The following is an 18,478-nucleotide window of genomic DNA, read 5'->3' as shown; positions in this document are numbered from 1 at the left end:
AGATTTGGCCAGCTGCCAGCTACTTTTAAAACATGGTTCTGAACAGAGGGCTTCTAGCTGGGAGGAAAGCTTCATGGAGGAGGAGGCTTTGCAGCTGGGCTTGAGGAATGTGTTAGCTTTGAGCCTGCAGGGGTGGGATGGGGAACAGGTCAGCAGAGAGGGCAGGCAGGAGGCACAAAGGCACACACAACCTAGCTGCCCACAACTGCTCCGGAGAGTTGAGTTTGGCAAGAGCATATGCTACCATTTATTCCTTTTAAAGGAAAAATCTCAAATGTAAACGTCACACTTTTTTCTGTATCCACTGTTGAGACTGGCTGGGTATTGTCTGTACTTGCAGGAAGATGGACTTTAAACTCACGAAGTTACCGCCACTGTATTTTCCTACTCAGGCCTGTGTTTTATCATCTGCTTATGCTGGAAACATATTCCGGAGTTTTCACAGACATTGGAAACAGCCCCCGCCTACTGGGACCGTGGGAGTGTAAACCATAGATACCGTCATCATGAAACTCATGAATCCATGTCATTTGTGTGTCATTCACTCCATCCTCATCCATCATCCCCTTCCACTTTCAGAACGGCCAGGCGTTCGAGGATTTTGAAGAACGGTTTGCAGCCGCCACCCCGGTAAGAATAAGAGGGCCCATCTGGTTAACTGTTTCATGTCATTATCCCATCGTTCATTCCATGCTCACTGGTCATGCCTTGTGGTTACAGAACAGAAACCTGCCCATGGATTTTGATGAGATTTTTGAGGCAACGAAGGTAAGGCCTCAAGGTTCTTGTTACATGAAAGCTGTTCTTGTCGTTCTCGTGCATTAAACATTGTCCTCATCCAGCTTGCATGAACGGCAGATGTTCTGCTCTGCTTTGCTCCAGGGCATGCTGATTCTGATGTTCACAGGACTGTGGGTGAGCCCTGCCACGAGGTTACATAGTGAGAGTGTACATACACGTGCATGTGTAGAAGAATGTGTGTGTTGGAGGAGAGATACACCTATTCTTTTCATCCAACAAGCTGTGGGTGAGCCCTGCCACGAGGTTACATAGTGAGAGTGTACATACATGTGCATGTGTAGAAGAATGTGTGTGTTGGAGGAGAGATACACCTATTCTTTTCATCCAACAAATATTTTTCGAGCCTCTAAATGTTCTAGGCATGTTGATAGGTGCGAGAGATGCCATAAAGACACAGCCCCTGTCCTAAACTAGCTCACAATATAACATAGTGGAACACTGCATAGAACAGAATGTGGTAGGACAGCCTCACCTAGCCGAGTGTAGCATAGCGTAGCATGACATAATATAGTAGGAATTCAGATATGTAAGGAGGATGTGCCAAGTACGACCACTGGGAATACAAAATAGGCAAGGCTGCTATTCAGTTGGTATTCTCTGGTATAGATGTACTGGTTTGCAGCCAATGTTTGTTTAAGTTGGTTGATGCACAGGCCAATGAATATTATCACCCCTGCATACATGGTGTTGGGAAGCCTCAAGGAATGGGGTCCTCAACTTTGGCAATAAATTAGAATCATTAGGAGAACTTTCCAAGTTCCTATGGCAAGGCTATACCTCACACCAGTTACTTCACGATCTCTAGGGGTGGGGACCAGGCATCAGTATTTTTTCCCCAGGTGATTTCAGTGTTCATCCAATTGAGAACCACTGATCTAGAAGCATCACGAGCAATGGGATGGGTACAAACTGAGTAAGGCAATGCTTTCTAGACAGAAAGAAACAAAACAGAAGTCTTCTAATCTGTTTCCTGAAGGAAAGGTGGGAAAGGCAGTAAGGGAAGGAATGAATGTTTTAGGTAGCAGGAGGAGTATGTGCAAAGGCCCTGAGGTGGCGTCTCCTTTCGTAACCCCTGTGCTTCTTTCCTCCATGACACTGCATTGATTGTGTCCATAGGCCTGTCTTTCCATAAAGCATCCAGCTCATGACAACAGGAACAGGAATGTGCCTTATTCGTCCCTGTATCCCCTGCTCTTGGCACAGTAGCTGATGCTAGGAACTTCCATATCTTTGCTGACTGAAGGGTTACAGGGAGCTCCTGATGCCAAAACATTGGGAGTAGGTCTGTGAGAATGTGCTTTGGGGGCCAGCCAATAACATCTCAGCCCTCATCAATGGTGCCTTCAGAATTTCTCTCTAGCAGGGGCCAAGAGATCTAGCTGCAGCAGTCTAGTTAAAAGAAGGATCAGAGGAGTGATCTTGAACCAGACATTACTGGGGACCATCATTTCTTCATTCCAAAGAATGGCTGGGGAAGGGACAGCCCTGATGGAGATATTGAAGGGCTAACCCCTAAACATCTAAGCTACTTGTCTCTTTCACTGGCCTCGGCAGCTTCCAGTATCACTCTTCTAACCCCTGGAAAATGCTCACGGGCCTAACAAGGGGCAAAATCTGCCATCAACAGCTACATCTCTCTCTACTGGAAGACATTTGAAGTGTGGTCATGGAAAAGCCTTACTCTGTGGCCAGTAGGCATCTCAGCAGATGTTCCAGGTGACTTTAGATGGGTGTGCATCATGGCAGACCTCTTAGGAACCCTGACTTGCGGTTAGCGAATATTGTAGAGCTGGACTTCCACCACTTAGCAAGGCTAACTAGAATCTGTAAAGTAATAGGTAAATAAATGGTCAAGTCCATCCTAGCTGCTTTTAGCTGGCTGATCACAGGCAAGTCACTTAACTTCAGCCTTGGTTAGCTTGTCTGTAAAATATAGAGAAGTGACAGGGATGGCCAGGCTGCCGACTTCACAGGGCTCAGCGAGTGTCAAACATGATGAGAATGGATTTGAAAGCATATTGTAAACTGTAAAGGGTTTTACACATGTGAATTGTTAGTTTTATTCTCTTGAAACCTTTAAAATGATTAATTAGCACAATATTATCAGATGGAACATGGTTTATTAAGTTACAAATAAAAGGACTTGGGTTAACATGAGGAGGAAGGCTATGAAAATAGATACCATTTCAGATTTTTAATCATATATGGTTATTAGGATTATTTTTAATTTTATGGCCCAAGAATTTCCTTTTTCTATAAAATTTAATTAACTCAAGATTCTATTGAAACAGCAATCCAGTGGAAGGAAATAACAATCTATGTTTTATGCCTCCGCATGTTTTTCTCATTTAATCCTTGAGTGAAAATCTTCTGGCAAGAGGAAAGTCTATATCTCAAGAATGAAGGTTATTTTAAAAGTTGTGCTTAAGGAGAAAATTAGCCAATAAATTATATGTACGATGTTAGTAAAAGTATGCCATGAGTTCAACACATTTGAAATGTAAATTGTGTGACTTAATTATTAACTTCATTTTAATATTTTCCTAACACTGAAAATAGTTGCACACCATTTTAAAAGTATCAAGTTCCAATCGCAAGGAAGCCTGGAAGCTTGTTTTAAATTAATAGAATTATTCTTTTTATAAATTTGGGAGAGAGTCTAAAGGACTGGCATAGTTTTACCAAGTAATATAGAATATTGCTAACATGCTGAAGATATCTTACCAAAGAAAAACATTTAGGGTACAGCCAGATTTGGGAGAGCACTCTGCATGCTGGCCACCTCTATCCCATTGGCTGCTGACTGATATCCTATGAGAGAGAACCAAGTTAGTAAAGAGTCGGTGGGAAGGACTGTGAAATGCACACAAGCCCCACCACAGCCTGGCCCCTGTCCATGCCACCTGCTTCCTCTCTCACCTTCCCACTGGTAACACCACATCGCCTCCGTCCACTACCCACACTGTCCCCAGCAGCTAGCTTTTTGCTCCTGCAGTTTCATGTGCCTGGATGACTCCTCCTCTCTTCTGTCACCTGGCTAACTGCATCTGTGCTTCAGAATTCAGATCCAGGCTATTTACTTTAGAAAATCCTCATTAAACTTGTTTGCCAAAAGCTAGCTGGGTCCCCTCCTGGGTGCTCCCACAGAGCCCCATAGAGACCTCTGTGGCTACTCCTGCCACATTACCTTGAAATTATGTACATCTATGGATTGTCCCCACCAGACTGTAAGCTCCCTGCAGGCTGAGACGTGGCATTTCTCCTTATTATGTTTCCAGCATTAGCACCATACCCAGTACCTAACAGTTGTTTGTTCAACATTTATGGAAAAAATATTGTGTATCTTGAAAGGAAATTAATGCTTGTAGGGCCCTACTGTATGCCAGGCACTACTATTCAATCTAAAAGCTCAAAGGGAAGAAAGAGTTGAAAGTAAGTTAACAAGCCTAAGCTTCTATCCTTTCAGCAAAAAGAGCCTTTTGTGCCTTTTCAACCAGGCTTAGCCAACTTCAAAGACAGTCCTGCTATTAACATTGCCAGTAAATCTGCAAAAGAGATCTCCACTGTCTAGGTGAGGGAACGTTAGCTCTGAGGAGGTGCAGATATTGGGAGTAGTACAACACAGATGTATTTCCAGGTGTGGGACCTCCTCCAGAGCCTAGAGCTCCCTCATCAGGAGGAAAAAACATTCCTTTTTTTGTGTGGATCCTAGAGATCCAGCCACGACCTGGTTAGAGCAGATTTGAATGCAAGGGTCTGGTGTGGCAGGGCAGTCAGACTCCCTGTCCCTTCTGTTCAGTGGTGTTTTTATGTTCCCTCAATTAGAAGCCATCACTTAAGATCTGGAGGAGGGTAGAAAGTACTTTCTCCCTGGCAGACAGGTTTGCACAAAGCATGTGATTATATACTTATTAAGTCAGGCCGTTTGGTTCCCAGCCACAGACTCCCTACAGCCTCTGAAGCTGGAATACATATGCAGATTAATCTCTAAGTATATCTGAAAGGTTTCTTTAGCTGCTATGTCTGGCCCGGCTCAGACACTCCCGGATGATGGATGGGAAGACAGATGATAAAGTGTCTGCAGAGATGGAGTTCCTAGGAGTGATTAATTGCATGTATACTGGGCTGTTTTTGATGCCCTTCCTGGTATTAAATGAAATGTTTTCTTTTCCTCCAACTTCATTATTCTACCCTAAAAATGGACTCTTTCTGAGACTGCCATTTGATTGTGTGCTCTATATACAGAAAATTCAAATCCTGGCCTGGGTGACCTTGATGTCACCTCTGTGATACTCAGTTTATCTGCAAAAATGAGGATGATGATTCCTACCTCTCAGGGTTAGTGTTATTGGGAGCATTTACTGAGAAGTGGCCATGAAGTCATGTTTTGCTGTACTTACATGTGGAGTCATCTTGTATGTGTGGATACACTCATGAGAGAAAAACCAATGATGGGATTCCTTCCTGCCTATGGGAAGTGGCTGATGAGTGATCTTGACCAAGCCTGGATAAACAGCCAGACATGCTAAAGCAAGAATCGCTCTGGCTGCATCTGAGATGTTGCCTTTGTGATCATGAGGTATAGTAATGACCAACTGGGCTTATCGTTTATATAGTTGTGATGGAAAAGAGAAACATTTTCCCTTATTCATACTGTTTTTAAAGCAGTGCCCAGCAGCAACAGCTTTCCTTGTGGTTACATAGTTATCTTTTTATCTTTTCAGGCTGTGACCCAATTAGAACTTTTTGGGGACATGTCCACCCCTCCTGATATAACCTCTCCCCCCGTAAGTATGCACTGCCCTCTGAGCCTCGCGTCCTTTCCCTTTCTTTCCTCCGTCACATGGTGGCCAGAACGTGGGCTTTGGGTAGAAGAGGCCTGCTGGTGAATTTCAGTTCTGACTCTTTCAGGCTGTGTGACTTGGGCAAGTTAACTAGCAATTCTGAACCTTAGTTTCCTCTGCCATTAAAAAAAAAAGGAATTAAAATATATACCTCTGTTTTGAGAAATACATGAGACTGTGCATTCAGCAATTGCAGGACACTGCCAGGCTGCTTGCTCTTCTGCTGGGCACTGAGAAGAGAGACATGAATGAGATGTGGTTTCTGCCTACAAGGAACACATAGTCTCATTAGGAATATGGGCAAGAAACTCAACAGGACAATAAACGTGATAAGGCATTTATCAGCCCCTACCCTGAGCCCAGCACAGCATTTGTGGTCAGCCCAGTGAAGGAAGCATCTTCCCCCTCTGCCCCGTTCTGCCCTTCCCTCTCTCCTTTCCCTCCTCTCTCCTTCCCTCCTTTTGTTTTCTCTCTCCCTTCCAACCTGCCTCATAGCTTTGCAGACCAAGACCCGGGCCTTACTGAGCTTTCCAAGAAGCTTTGGGTTCCCTGCCACATCTTCAGCCAGGGTGTCTCAGTCAATGCCTGTAAGAGGACAGAGATTGCAGGGAGCCTTAATTTGAAAATGAAAAGAAGAAAACAGAATTAAAACCAAAGCAAAATAGAATCCCAGAGCTGGATGCATTCAAAAGCAAACCTGCATCCACTGCAAAGGAAAGGGCCGAGGTGGCCCCTCCAGCCCCTCCCTGCCCATTCCTGGAGGTGGGTGGAGAGGAGTCAGCACAGCTGCACCAGCTGAAGCTGCTGGGAGGGGACAGCTCCTCTGGGCATTGCACAGTTGTGCAAACCGAGGGATGGGGCTATGGTTCATTGGCAAGATGCACCTCACAGAGAAAAGGCTGTAACCTCACCACTGAGGACAGATGGCACGAGACCCTGCTGCCCACAGCTGCCGCCAGGAAGTCTACGCACAGCTACCCTGCTCCCAACACCTGATGTCCGGAGCAGCCTTGAGGGCGGGGCTGTGGCTCCTGTCCCCAGGGCAGCTGGACAGCTCTAGTCGTTCTCATTCTCTACTCCTTCCCAGGGGTAACAGCTTCATCCCGGGAACTGGGGATTGCAGAACTGCAGGGCTGTGGAGCTAGAAAGGTCTGGAGAGATCTTCTAACCATATCCTGTTCATTTTAAGATGAGTCCCAGAGAGGACATGTGACTCACCCAAGGTCACATGGGGAGAGGAGAACAGCACTGACTGTGTTTAAAAGTGCTTAACACAGCAGCTCATGGCAGTTTCTGGCCCTGAACCCAAGCGCAGTCCAAATGGGTATTTAATAATCCTCAGAACAATGCCATTCGTCCTGCAAGCTGCTAGTCTAAAAATGGCCTTGTCTAATTGCCATGGTTTCAGGATTAATTGCTTGCCCAGTCTATTTCAAGGGGGGAAAAAAAAAACAAGGATGTTATGGCATCAAACAGACTTATATGCTGTAGGCAACAGCCTGCTGTAAACAGGTGTGGACATTAAAAAAAATATGAGCACTGACATTTTTATTTCAGTACCCACCCTCCTTTACCCATCAGTTCATGCAGCAGACCTTTCTGGAATTCTAGTGTGGGCCAGGTACTATAGAATTTTCAGCTGTGCAGGCTTTGTTTTTTGTTGTCTTCTTGAAAATATTTACTTCCTTTGGCAAATGAAGATTCAGGCAAAATTCCAGGAGGCCCAGGATACAAGGGTCTGTGCTCCACCTGCTAAGCTTTATTTTTTCATTTAGTCAACAACTATTTACTGACCACGTATTTAGTGACAGGCCCTGAGCCAGACACACAGTAGGTCTTGAATGGATGTATTTTAATTTGAATTGACCACCTCCAAAGGATGAAAGCCAGATATTATGGAATAATTTGGTGGCCTGAACACACCCCCCAAGGAGTAGGGGCTCATACTGAATCATTATGATACTGGGCATGTTTGCTGAGCACCTACTACAAGTCTATGCATGGTGCTAAGTAATTTAAATGACATAAAATAATAATAAAGTGCATGACCTCATTTAATCCTTACAGCAGTTCTAGAAGTATCATCTTCCCCACTTTATAAATAAAGTCTGTGTAACCAGCCCATGATCCACACATCCCTAAGTGGCCTGGACTGTGGCCTTCTTCTGCAGCCCCCGTTTAGTTCCTGCACCTGCTGTCTCCCACCTTTGATGACTCCTGAGCCAGGTCTCATGCATCCTCTGCCTCTCTCTGTCTGGCAGACTCCTGCAACTCCAGGTGATGCCTTTATCCCATCTTCATCTCAGACACTTCCGGCGAGTGCAGATGTGTTTGGCTCTGTACCTTTTGGCACCGCTGCTGTACCCTCAGGTAAGCCCTCTTCCAACAGCTTCCCTCCCTTTGGCCTCCATTTATCGAGAGAGAAGAGGTTGACTGAACCAGTGCCAAATTATGCCAGAACACCTGTGGAAGCACCCTTCTTCTCTCCCGTGACTCTTCAGGTGACGTTGAGGTGCTGCCATTTGGTGGGGAGGTCAAGGTACAGTATGGAGCTCTGGTATGCTGCTGGCTGGAATTCAGCAATGCCTTTCACCTAGAAAGTTCAGTGTTCTAGATTACTCAGGTATATAGCTTTTGGGGGCATGGTATACACACAGCCGTGCAAATCAGCACAGGCCCATTTCTTCCCGTCTACCTTAGCCAGAAGGAGAGAAGAATGTGAGCAGTGGAGGGGACGGAGTCAGCTCTGCACAACTCTTTTGAGACCTGACGGGTAGAAGGGACCTGCCTTATTTGGTGCTGACTCAAGGAAGGGGAGGTTCCCTGTGTGGAGGCAGGAAAACCCTAGGTGCCGAGAGTGAATTGCAAATAGTGAATTGTGAGGATGATGTGACTCTTAGGATTTAGAAAGTATTCTATTTTCTAAATATGCTTTAAAATATCTATACTACTTTTACAAGAGGGTAAAACTATATGTAGTGACGTATTGCAGGTGAATTACAACTGGGAGGAACCCATGGACCCCACCTTGTTTCCATGGTATCAGGTACTCCATGTAGCCAGGCCACGCTACTTGGAAATGGCCAAAGGTAGTATTGGTTCTGTTTTTTACATACATGGGAGACTTAAAAATGTTTGCATTTTCCTTTAACTACATATTTGAAATCTGTGGCTTTCTCTTTCTCAACTTTATTCTTATAAATGGCAAATAGAGTATGAATATTTCAGAATACAAATCTTCTTGCTTTTTTTTAAATAAGTAATTACTTTTAATTACCTAGTGTTAGAAGCAAATTCTTGCTACCAAATATAAACCTTGCTTTTTTTGAAGTAAATTAAAACTTCATACCCTGCTCTGAAATACTTACAGTTATTCCTCATGAGCCAAGGGATCACTGTAAACTTTTAGATACAACCAAGGTTGGTAGCCATGGGCTCTGACTTACAGCTTAGACTCTGCAGGTAGCCTGGAAATTTATTGAATTGCTAAGCTTCCCAATTGCATCTGTTTTACCTATCTCTATAATGGGGCAGTGGTGATGACCAGTTTTGTCTTACCTAAATGGATATTATAATCTCCTTGGGAGCAGCGTAATACAATATGACCTTTTAAATAAGAATAACAGTTGACCACCAGAAATACACCACCCTCCTATGTATCAGCCTGTGTTCAGAATACCCATGCTTTGTCCCAATTATTTTATTTATACAGATATGCTGGGGAAGATGATGGAAACTTTAGGCTCCAAACTTACTAATTTGCAGCATGTTCATTCCACAAATATTCAGAGTGCCTTCTACATGCCAGGTCCTGTTCTAGATGCTTGGTGTATGTCGGTGAACACAACAGACAGCCAGCCTACCTTCCTTCGGGGAGATAGGCAATAACATAGAAGTCAGTAACTTATAGAACATGTTAGAAAATGAGAAGCAGTATGGACAAAGAAAATATAGAGCAGGGGATGGGAGCATCTAGGCAGAGGCAGGTGGACATGGAGGGTGTGGTCAACAGAACTCCTGCAAAGGTGAGATGTGAGCAGAAGGGAAGGGGCAAGGGAGCTGTCAAGCAGGTGTCAGAGTTAGGGGTGTTTGAGGAAGAGGAATGACATGGCCCCTGCTAGTCTTCATTCCCTTCTCTATAAAAAAGAAGGTGGGGTTGGATGCAATTTCACATCACTGCCAGCCCTAACATTTTATTAAAAGCACCCTGAGCACTGCCTGTGCTGGACACAGTTCTGCTGTGGGCCTTCTCTCAGGCTTAGACCAGATTAGGGGCTTTGAAGACCTGGGTTTTAGTCTTGCAGGTTAACCATCCACGTTGTAAACTATGGACAAACCACTTCTGCACATCTAGATTTGGTTTCTTTTGTTTAAACAATTGATAGATTACCTCCAACATTTCAATTTTAAGAATGTGAGTATAAAATTAATTTTAATTAGCATATTTTTGCTTTCTTCCTCTACTTAAGTTATGCCGAGGAACAAAACCAGGTTTCAGTTAAACTACCTGCCCTTTTCCTCCCTTACCTGGCCTTGAAAATCTCTGCAGCAATCGAATCTTCATCTCCCTGTCAGTAATTGACCAGCCTGTGGCAGGGAGACGGGGAAATGAACTGGGTTATGCAGTACAATGGATCGGCTGGCTTCTGGGGGCTTTTGAATCTCATGCAGCAGGTTTGAATCCTGATTCAGCCATTTATTTATGAGCTTTACACTCCTGGGCAAATTACTTAACCTGTCAGAGCCAGAGTTTCTTCATCTTTATAACTGGGTTGAAAATAATACTTACCTTGCAACAATATCATGAGAATTAAATGAGAAAATGAAGTTAAGCACCTTGAAAAATTCTGGCATGTCATACATACTTGGTGTGGAAAATGCAATTATTATTACTCTGATTTCTAAAGTAGAAGAAAACTTGTTCTTTCCTACCTATATGTTTTCCTTTCCCTTCTTGGGATTTTTAGGAAATGCATGTAAGAAGGTTTAGGTCTTGTCCTCCTGACTGCTCGTGGCAGAGGCAGCCTGGGTATGTAGATAGTGCAGTAGGTATGCACACAGCTCTGCTCCTAACAAGCTGCATAATACTCAGCTCAATCTCTTCTGAGCCTCAAGGAACTCACCTGTGAAATGGGGGGATGATCATAATTCTGCCTCATAGACCTGTCATGAGGTTTGCATGAGTAAGTGTAGTAAAACATCTATGACAGTGCCTGGGAGGGCTGACATAAGTAAGCACTCAACAAATATTTGCTACACGGTTCATCAGGAGCCCTGGCACTGCTACTCACAGACTGTGTAGCTGCATCAAGTTTTTCCCACATGGAGCTGCAATTTCTCATATTTGGGTTAAAGAGATAGGAATAACAGCTACCTCGGAGGCTTGCTGCATGGGTCAGCTTCACAAAACTGTAAGCTCCGTTAGGGCAAGGATTTATTGATTTATTTATTTGTTACTGTTTTGTTTCTTACTGCATCTTCAGATACTAAAACAGTGATTGGCACCCAGTAGGAATATTTTTGAATGAATCAATCAAGTGAGATAATGTAGATAAGAGGTGCCATACGAGTTCTGTATAACTGCTGGGGGAGTCCCTTAGTTTTTAGTGTTTATCTTGTAGCTTAGCCTAATTTTTATTTTCTTCTCTTTCCAAATACTGGGGGCATCCCCATGTGCTAGCATCCAGTTATAAATTACAATTTTCAACCCTTTTAAAACCTCTAACTGCAAGGCAGCAGGACAGGTGTTCCCTCTCATTTCACAGCAAAGAGATTTATGATTGATCCAAACTCCATGACATAAACAGATGCTCCTTGGCACTTCCTCCCTCCACTGTTGAACATTAATGACTAAACAGTTAACATGCTGTTAAGTAGCTGCAGTGGCAGTCACCAAGTGGCTCCCCATATCCAGTGTTACCGCAGTCCTACGCTGAGGTGTCCCTTCAGGAATGCACAAGGTCGTGTGGTCAGGGCGCTTTACCTCACAGGCCTGGGAAAAGCCCAGGCTGCAGGGGCCCCCAGAAAAAGCAAGTGAGACCTACAAGCTCCCAAACATGATATTCAATTACCCTGTGCTACCTGTTTTTCCTTTTGAATATTGTACTTTGGTCTACAGCAGATGGCATGAAGCCAGAGAGACACAGTAATAGCTCTCTCCAGAAAAGTGGGCACAGCCCATCTGTTAGTTCCTTGAGGGGAAAAAAAAAAAAAAGATGGGAGGGGAAAACGCCTGCCACCAACAGTAGCATCCTCAGAGATTACAGCACTTCTGGATCTCTGTGTTTAGTTGTATGCTTGGAAAGATGCAGTGAAGGCATTGATTCCTCAGTGACTCATTTACCTTTCTGTAGGGCCTTTTTCCAGCCTCAAGCATTTATGGAGCTGTTAATATGTGCTGAAAAGTAGGCTAGACAGGTGGAGAGAAAGAAAATGAAGGGTTTCTGCCAACAGGTGGTTTCCAGTCTCATGAAAGAAGACAGAATAACCAGGCAGTTACAATGCAGAATGACAAGCACTGTCATAGAGGTGACTGCAGGGGATGGTGGGTGCCCAGAGAAGGACCAGTTGAGGCTAGAGGACAGGGAAGGATCCAGCAGAGGTGCAGGTGAACTGAGTCACAAAGAGCAAGTGAGGGTTAGCTGCGAGAAAAAGTTGGGGTGGCTTTCCAGGCAAGTGATGAGAGCCAGCAGTTTGGGAATTGCTGGCAATGGCTGGAGAGAAAGTGCCGGTAAGGATAGGAATTGAAGATGTTGATGAAGGGGTGGGAGAGGGCCAACCCCCAAGGGTTCATAAGCCAAGCTAAGCCATCTGAGCCTTATCCTGCAAACAGTGAAGCACCACAATTGCATTTTAGAACAGTCCTCTGTGGCAGGGAAGAAGGTAGAATGGAAGCAAAGCAAAAAACTTGACTGGGTGGAGACTAAAGCCTTCCACCCACTCACTGAAGTGGACATCAGGACTGGGGTGGTTGAAAGATCCATGTGAAGGTCTCCACCTGTCAGACCCAGTGCTGCCTTTTTATGACAAATATTTGCAATGTCTCCTTTAACATCTTAAAATGAAATTCATAGATAATATAACCCACCTACACAGTTTTTCAAAAATCAATATAATGCCCTAACTGTAATATAAGGTAGAAGAAAGTTAATTTATAAAAAATGATATGTATTTAAATAAGGAAATACTGAGACATGAGCACACTAGAAGATATAATAAGTAGTCAGGTGCATATGCCTATAAATAAAATCACTTGAAAGCTTCAGCTACAAGTGCAGGCTGATACAGAAGTGTCCTGATGGCTCAGCCACCAAGAGAAGTGTTTTTGTCCAGGACAGCCATTTTCCAAAATGGTGATCAACTTTTGACAGTGTTCCAAGTGAAACAAAATACAATCTCATCTCAATGTACACAGTTCCATCCCTGGAAAATTAAATGCATTAAAATTGTGCAAAGAACCTGAATTTCTGTATAATTCAAAATTGACTCTAGGCTTAAATAATCGTAAACAGGATGTGGAATAATTTTTTGTTGTGCACGTTGGCCTCACACATTACAGGATGTCTACCATCAATGCGCTGGCCCCCTTAAATGGCAATAGTGCCTCACACCTCTCCAGTTTATCATGACAACCAAAACACATGCTACCAATTGCCTAATCACCCCTAGGGGGCAGTAGCACTCCCACTGAGAACCATTGTGCCATATCGAAGTATATCAGGAAATCAGAAAAAAAAGTTGCAGAATTCTTCCCTGTAGGTAGATTCAAGCCACTGTATTATGATGTGATAGGTGAGGTGACGTAAGCAGTTTTCAAGTTTGAAATGTCAGCACCAATGCCTCCTCACCCCCCTTACTTCAGAGCAGTTGGACTAAGTGGTCTTACAAGGATATTCTCTATTTTGTTTGTTGACATCCCTGCATCATTCCACAAAATCACTTAACACTGCTAGATTAATCAGCAAGAAGCCCAGGTGTCCTGTCTGTGCCCCTCCGAAGCCTCAGGCAAAACGGACACCTTGCAAGGAAATGGCCAAGCCTTGAATTTGGCCCTGTACCTCATCAGTCAGTTGAAGGGCTGGTGGGTCCGAGACTGGAGCATGGAGTGAGGCACCACAGTTACTGAGATGACCCATGATGCGGTCGGTGCCACAGTACCTGGAAGTTGCTAGGATACCCTGCATCCACTCCTTTTTTCTTGGTCTCACCGCACTGCACCTGCAAATTCCTACTGACAGCCATGAGAACACTTATTTTGAGAGGCCAGGCAAAGCTAGCTTCTCTGCACTCTGCTCTACCTGGTCTGGTGACTTTTCCTCCAGGCTTAACTGTTCATGCAGGTAGCCATTGTACCCCCCTGGAAAGGGTGGAGGCCACTGGATACACACTGGAGTTTTCTGCAGGCCTGCAGTGTGCTAAAACATTCCATGGTAGGCAATCCATTGATGCTGCAACAAAGGAAAAAACACTGGCTTTGGGGACAGACAACCTCAGTTTAGATCCTGATCCTACTTCATGCAACCTGCCTGACCCTAAGCAGGTTGCTTTTCCTGCCTGAGTACCAATTCTTTCATCCCTAACACGGCGATAACAATACCCACCCTGCAGGGATTTTGTGAAGGTGTAAAACACCTAATAGTGTACCTGGCATGTTGTAGGCATCTAAAAACTGGAAATTGTTGTTGTTATTATTGTAGCAAGTGTCACTTGTGCTCCTGTTAGAATGTATATATCTCACTTGTAAAACACCTAATAGTGTACCTGGCATGTTGTAGGCATCTAAAAACTGGAAATTGTTGTTATTATTGTAGCAAGTGTCACTTGTGCTCCTGTTAGAATGTATATATCTCACCAGGAAAGAATAATGCAGGGAACAATTATCATGGTAATATATGTGAGTACACACCCTGGAGTTTTGCAGTGCCCAGCCTGTGCCACTGTATGAAGTACCCCTGAGCGGACAATAGCCTTCTTTTTTATATTCTCTAAAATTGGAGTAATAATAATACAGAAATAATGCATACAAATATCTGTATTTACCATTTGTTGCATGTCTGTTATATATCAAGCAAAATATTAAGTACTTTATAGGTGCTATATGTTTCAAATCATATTGGTAGCTAACATTTACTGAATGTTTACTCTGGGTCAGATGCAGTACTCCATACCCTATATATATAATTTCAATTCATCCTCAAACCAACCCAATGAGACAGAAGGTATTTTATGCCCATTTTTCAGATAAGGACATAGAGCCTTAGAGAGGTTAAGAAGCACTCCCCAGGGGCCGGCCTGGTGGCGCACTGCTACAGGGCGGCGCTCCTGCCGAGGGTTCGGATCCCACATACAGACCGGTTCCCGCTCACTGGCTGAGCGAGGTGCGGGGGCAACACTGAGGGTTGCGATCCCGTTGCCGGTCCCGGTCCGGTGCGGGCGCGACACTGAGGGTTGCGATCCGTTGCCAGACACAGAAAAAGACAAAAAGGAAAAAAAAAAAGAAGCACTCCCCAAATAATATAGATATGAAGTGGCAGTTTCAATTTTAACATAGACCTCTGAAACTCCAGCATTCAGATTCTTGTTCCCTTTGCATATTGCCTCAATGCTGAGAAGGAAAGTATTATTGGCCTTACAACAAAGAGACTGACTTTTAGACAGCTTAAGCAATTGACAGTGTCCTAAGTCTAGCGAGAAGGGGAGGCAAGATGAACAGCCAGGCCTGCCTGCTTTGTATTCCTTTCCACTGAGACACGCTGGCTCCTGTGGCTATGAGGTTTTGGACACCTTTCACAACCATAGAAATATTATTATTTTTATTATACCCCTGATATCTGCATGGCCTGATCACTCACTGCATTCTAGTTTCTGTTTACAAGTCACCTCCTTAGAGAGGTTTTCCCTGGCAGCTTCTCCAGAAGGCAAGCTCCCTGAGAGTAGGGACTTTTGTCTTCCTCCTTTTGGCATCCCCAGTCCCTAGCACACAGCCTGGCACTGAGGAGGTGCTCCATATGTTTTTGTCCATCACTTGAATTCATGGATTCTTCTTTCCCAGGACTCCTGACTCTCCCTTTCCTCCCTTCCAGGTTATGTTGCAATGGGCGCCGTCCTCCCATCCTTCTGGGGCCAGCAGCCCCTCGTCCAACAGCAGATTGCCATGGGTGCTCAGCCGCCAGTCACTCAGGTGATGCCGGGGGCTCAGCCCATCGCATGGGGCCAGCCAGGTCTCTTTCCTGCCACTCAGCAGCCCTGGCCAGCTGTGGCCGGTCAGTTTCCAGTTGCAATGGGCGCCGTCCTCCCATCCTTCTGGGGCCAGCAGCCCCTCGTCCAACAGCAGATCGCCATGGGTGCTCAGCCGCCAGTCACTCAGGTGATGCCGGGGGCTCAGCCCATTGCATGGGGCCAGCCAGGTCTCTTTCCTGCCACTCAGCAGCCCTGGCCAGCTGTGGCCGGTCAGTTTCCACCAGCCGCCTTCATGCCCACACAAACTGTTATGCCTTTGCCAGCTGCCATGTTCCAAGGTCCCCTTACCCCCCTTGCAACCGTCCCAGGCACGAGTGACTCCACCAGGTCAAGTCCGCAGACTGACAAGCCCAGGCAGAAAATGGGGAAAGAAATGTTTAAGGATTTCCAGATGGCCCAGCCTCCACCCGTGCCCTCCCGCAAACCCGACCAGCCCTCCCTCACCTGTACCTCAGAGGCCTTCTCCAGTTACTTCAACAAAGTCGGGGTGGCACAGGATACGGACGACTGTGATGACTTTGACATCTCCCAGTTGAACTTGACCCCTGTGACTTCTACCACGCCATCGACCAACTCACGTGAGTGCCCTTCTCTTAAGACATAAAACCCAATGGGAGCCACGCCTTGCTTCTGGGGACTGGGTTTCTGGAGACGAGAGCTCATCTCAGTTGCATTCCTCAGGGCTCTTTGTTTAGATTTCTACTGCTACCTACCCCAGCTACCAGTTTAGGTACCAGTGACAGCATGCATACCTTCTCCATATGGTCTGTGTTTATTTTTAGACTCATAACAATGCTTATGACAAGTTTTGTTAGACTAGTTTGACAGATAATGAAAATGAGGGTCAAAGACAATAGACAAAGTGGTAGAACTAAATGCAAGCCTGCTGTTTTTCCACCCGGTCACTCTGCCTCTTACGAATTTGTTAGTTTGCCCATTCATTCATTTATTCATTCATGCATTTATACATATCCCAGCTTATGACACACAAATTTTGGTATGGCTTGTAGAAATAAAAATAATGAATGTGAATTTTTTAAATTTTAGGAGCAAAGTTTAAAAATTAGAATAGACAGTTAAGATCAAGAGAAAACTTAGGTCACAGACATAGCAGCCATTTGGCCTTATACAGCTGTTATAGTTAAAAGTAGATTTTGGCTCAAAGCTTCTGGAAACAAAAAAGAAGAAAAGAAGGTGTAGCAGAAAATTCTAGACTGGGAACCTGGAGATAATCTTTATTACTTACTAGTTTTGTGCTTTTGGGCAAGCCATTTTATTTCTATTTGGCTCAAAGCTTCTGGAAACAAAAAAGAAGAAAAGAAGGTGTAGCAGAAAATTCTAGACTTGGAACCTGGAGATAATCTTTATTACTTACTAGTTTTGTGCTTTTGGGCAAGCCATTTTATTTCTATTGAGCCTCAATTTACTTATTTGTCTAAGGCTATAGGTTATTAAAAGGATTCAATGGTACATGTACTAAAACGTTAAATAACTCACAAAATTTGAAGTATTATTATTATCATTATTATCACCTGTTAAGTGGTTTTGTGCAGAGTCCTGGACTAGAGTTCTAGGGTTGGCTTCTCTACTACAAGCTGTGTCTTTGAACAAGCATGTGACTTCTCTGAGACTCAGCTGTGTCATTGGTAAAATAAGTGAATTGGCTTGGATGAGCAGTGCACCTCCTTCTAGTCCTGGCATCCAGTGATTCTACCCCAGTTTGCTTTTCTACAGCAAAACCCTGGAAAACAGTAACTGTGCAGCTAAATCAGAATGCAGATACACTTGAGCACTCGTGTGCTTGTTCAACACAATTTGGGGAAGGTGTTCTGGTGACTCAGCCTGTGCCTTGACAATTGATAAAGAGAAAGAAAAGGTTCATGGTACAATGAGTTTGGCATTTCCATTACTGTCACAGGTGATACGGATCACTGCATGGCCAACACTGTGAATTGTCAAAAAAATCTAATGTTAATACAATTAGATTGCGTCATTTCAGCCAGGTTCGGAATGCTATTCTGAAAATGAATGCTTTCCACGTGTTTAAACAACCTACTTCCACTCAGGCCACATGACCTACATAGAGGGGGCATCTCTATTAACTCTAACTTACAGGGTTTCAATGAAGAATAATGAATAAAAAATGAAATGCTAAAGAAATGACAGCCATGCATAAATAACCTAGCATCTTTTAAAAACAAACGTCTCTCTTTCAATGGGCTTGTGTGCCAGCTACAAATTAAAAAGGGAAGTTTAAGTTCTTTGAGGACAGGGAATTAAGTCTTCATCATTCCTACACGTCTCATAGTGTCTAGCACATGGGCAGCATTTGGGGAAGATTGTAGAGAATGAAATAAACAAAACAAAGGCCATTTAGCTACTGCTGTGTTTTACAGCAGGGTTTTACACCCTTGGCACTATTGACATATTGGGAAAGATAATTCTTTGTTGTGGGAGGCTGTCCTGTGCATTGTAGGCTGTTTAGCAGGAACCCTGGCCTCTTCCTATGAGATGCGAGTAACATACATCCCCACCCTTTAGTGTGACAATCAAAAATGTTCCAGACATTGCCAAATGTTCCCTGGGGGCAAAAT

General features: G+C 44.3%; 1 protein-coding gene across 1 annotated transcript in view; it reads left to right on the top strand.

Annotated features, from left to right (window-relative positions):
- DAB1 (Dab, reelin signal transducer, homolog 1 (Drosophila)) overlaps window positions 1-18,478 on the top strand; it is a 155,114-nt gene that overhangs the window by 117,165 nt on the left and 19,471 nt on the right. The window contains exons 8-11 of the mRNA XM_008585671.1: window positions 5,526-5,588; window positions 7,907-8,015; window positions 15,728-15,825; window positions 16,012-16,462. Of these exons, the coding sequence (XP_008583893.1) occupies window positions 5,526-5,588; window positions 7,907-8,015; window positions 15,728-15,825; window positions 16,012-16,462 (721 nt within the window). The remainder of the gene's footprint in view (window positions 1-5,525; window positions 5,589-7,906; window positions 8,016-15,727; window positions 15,826-16,011; window positions 16,463-18,478) is intronic.

This window comes from Galeopterus variegatus, unplaced genomic scaffold (genome assembly GCF_000696425.1).
Source record: "Galeopterus variegatus unplaced genomic scaffold, G_variegatus-3.0.2 Scaffold3662, whole genome shotgun sequence".
NCBI lineage: Eukaryota > Metazoa > Chordata > Mammalia > Dermoptera > Cynocephalidae > Galeopterus > Galeopterus variegatus.
This window is presented reverse-complemented; position numbering and strand designations above follow the sequence as displayed.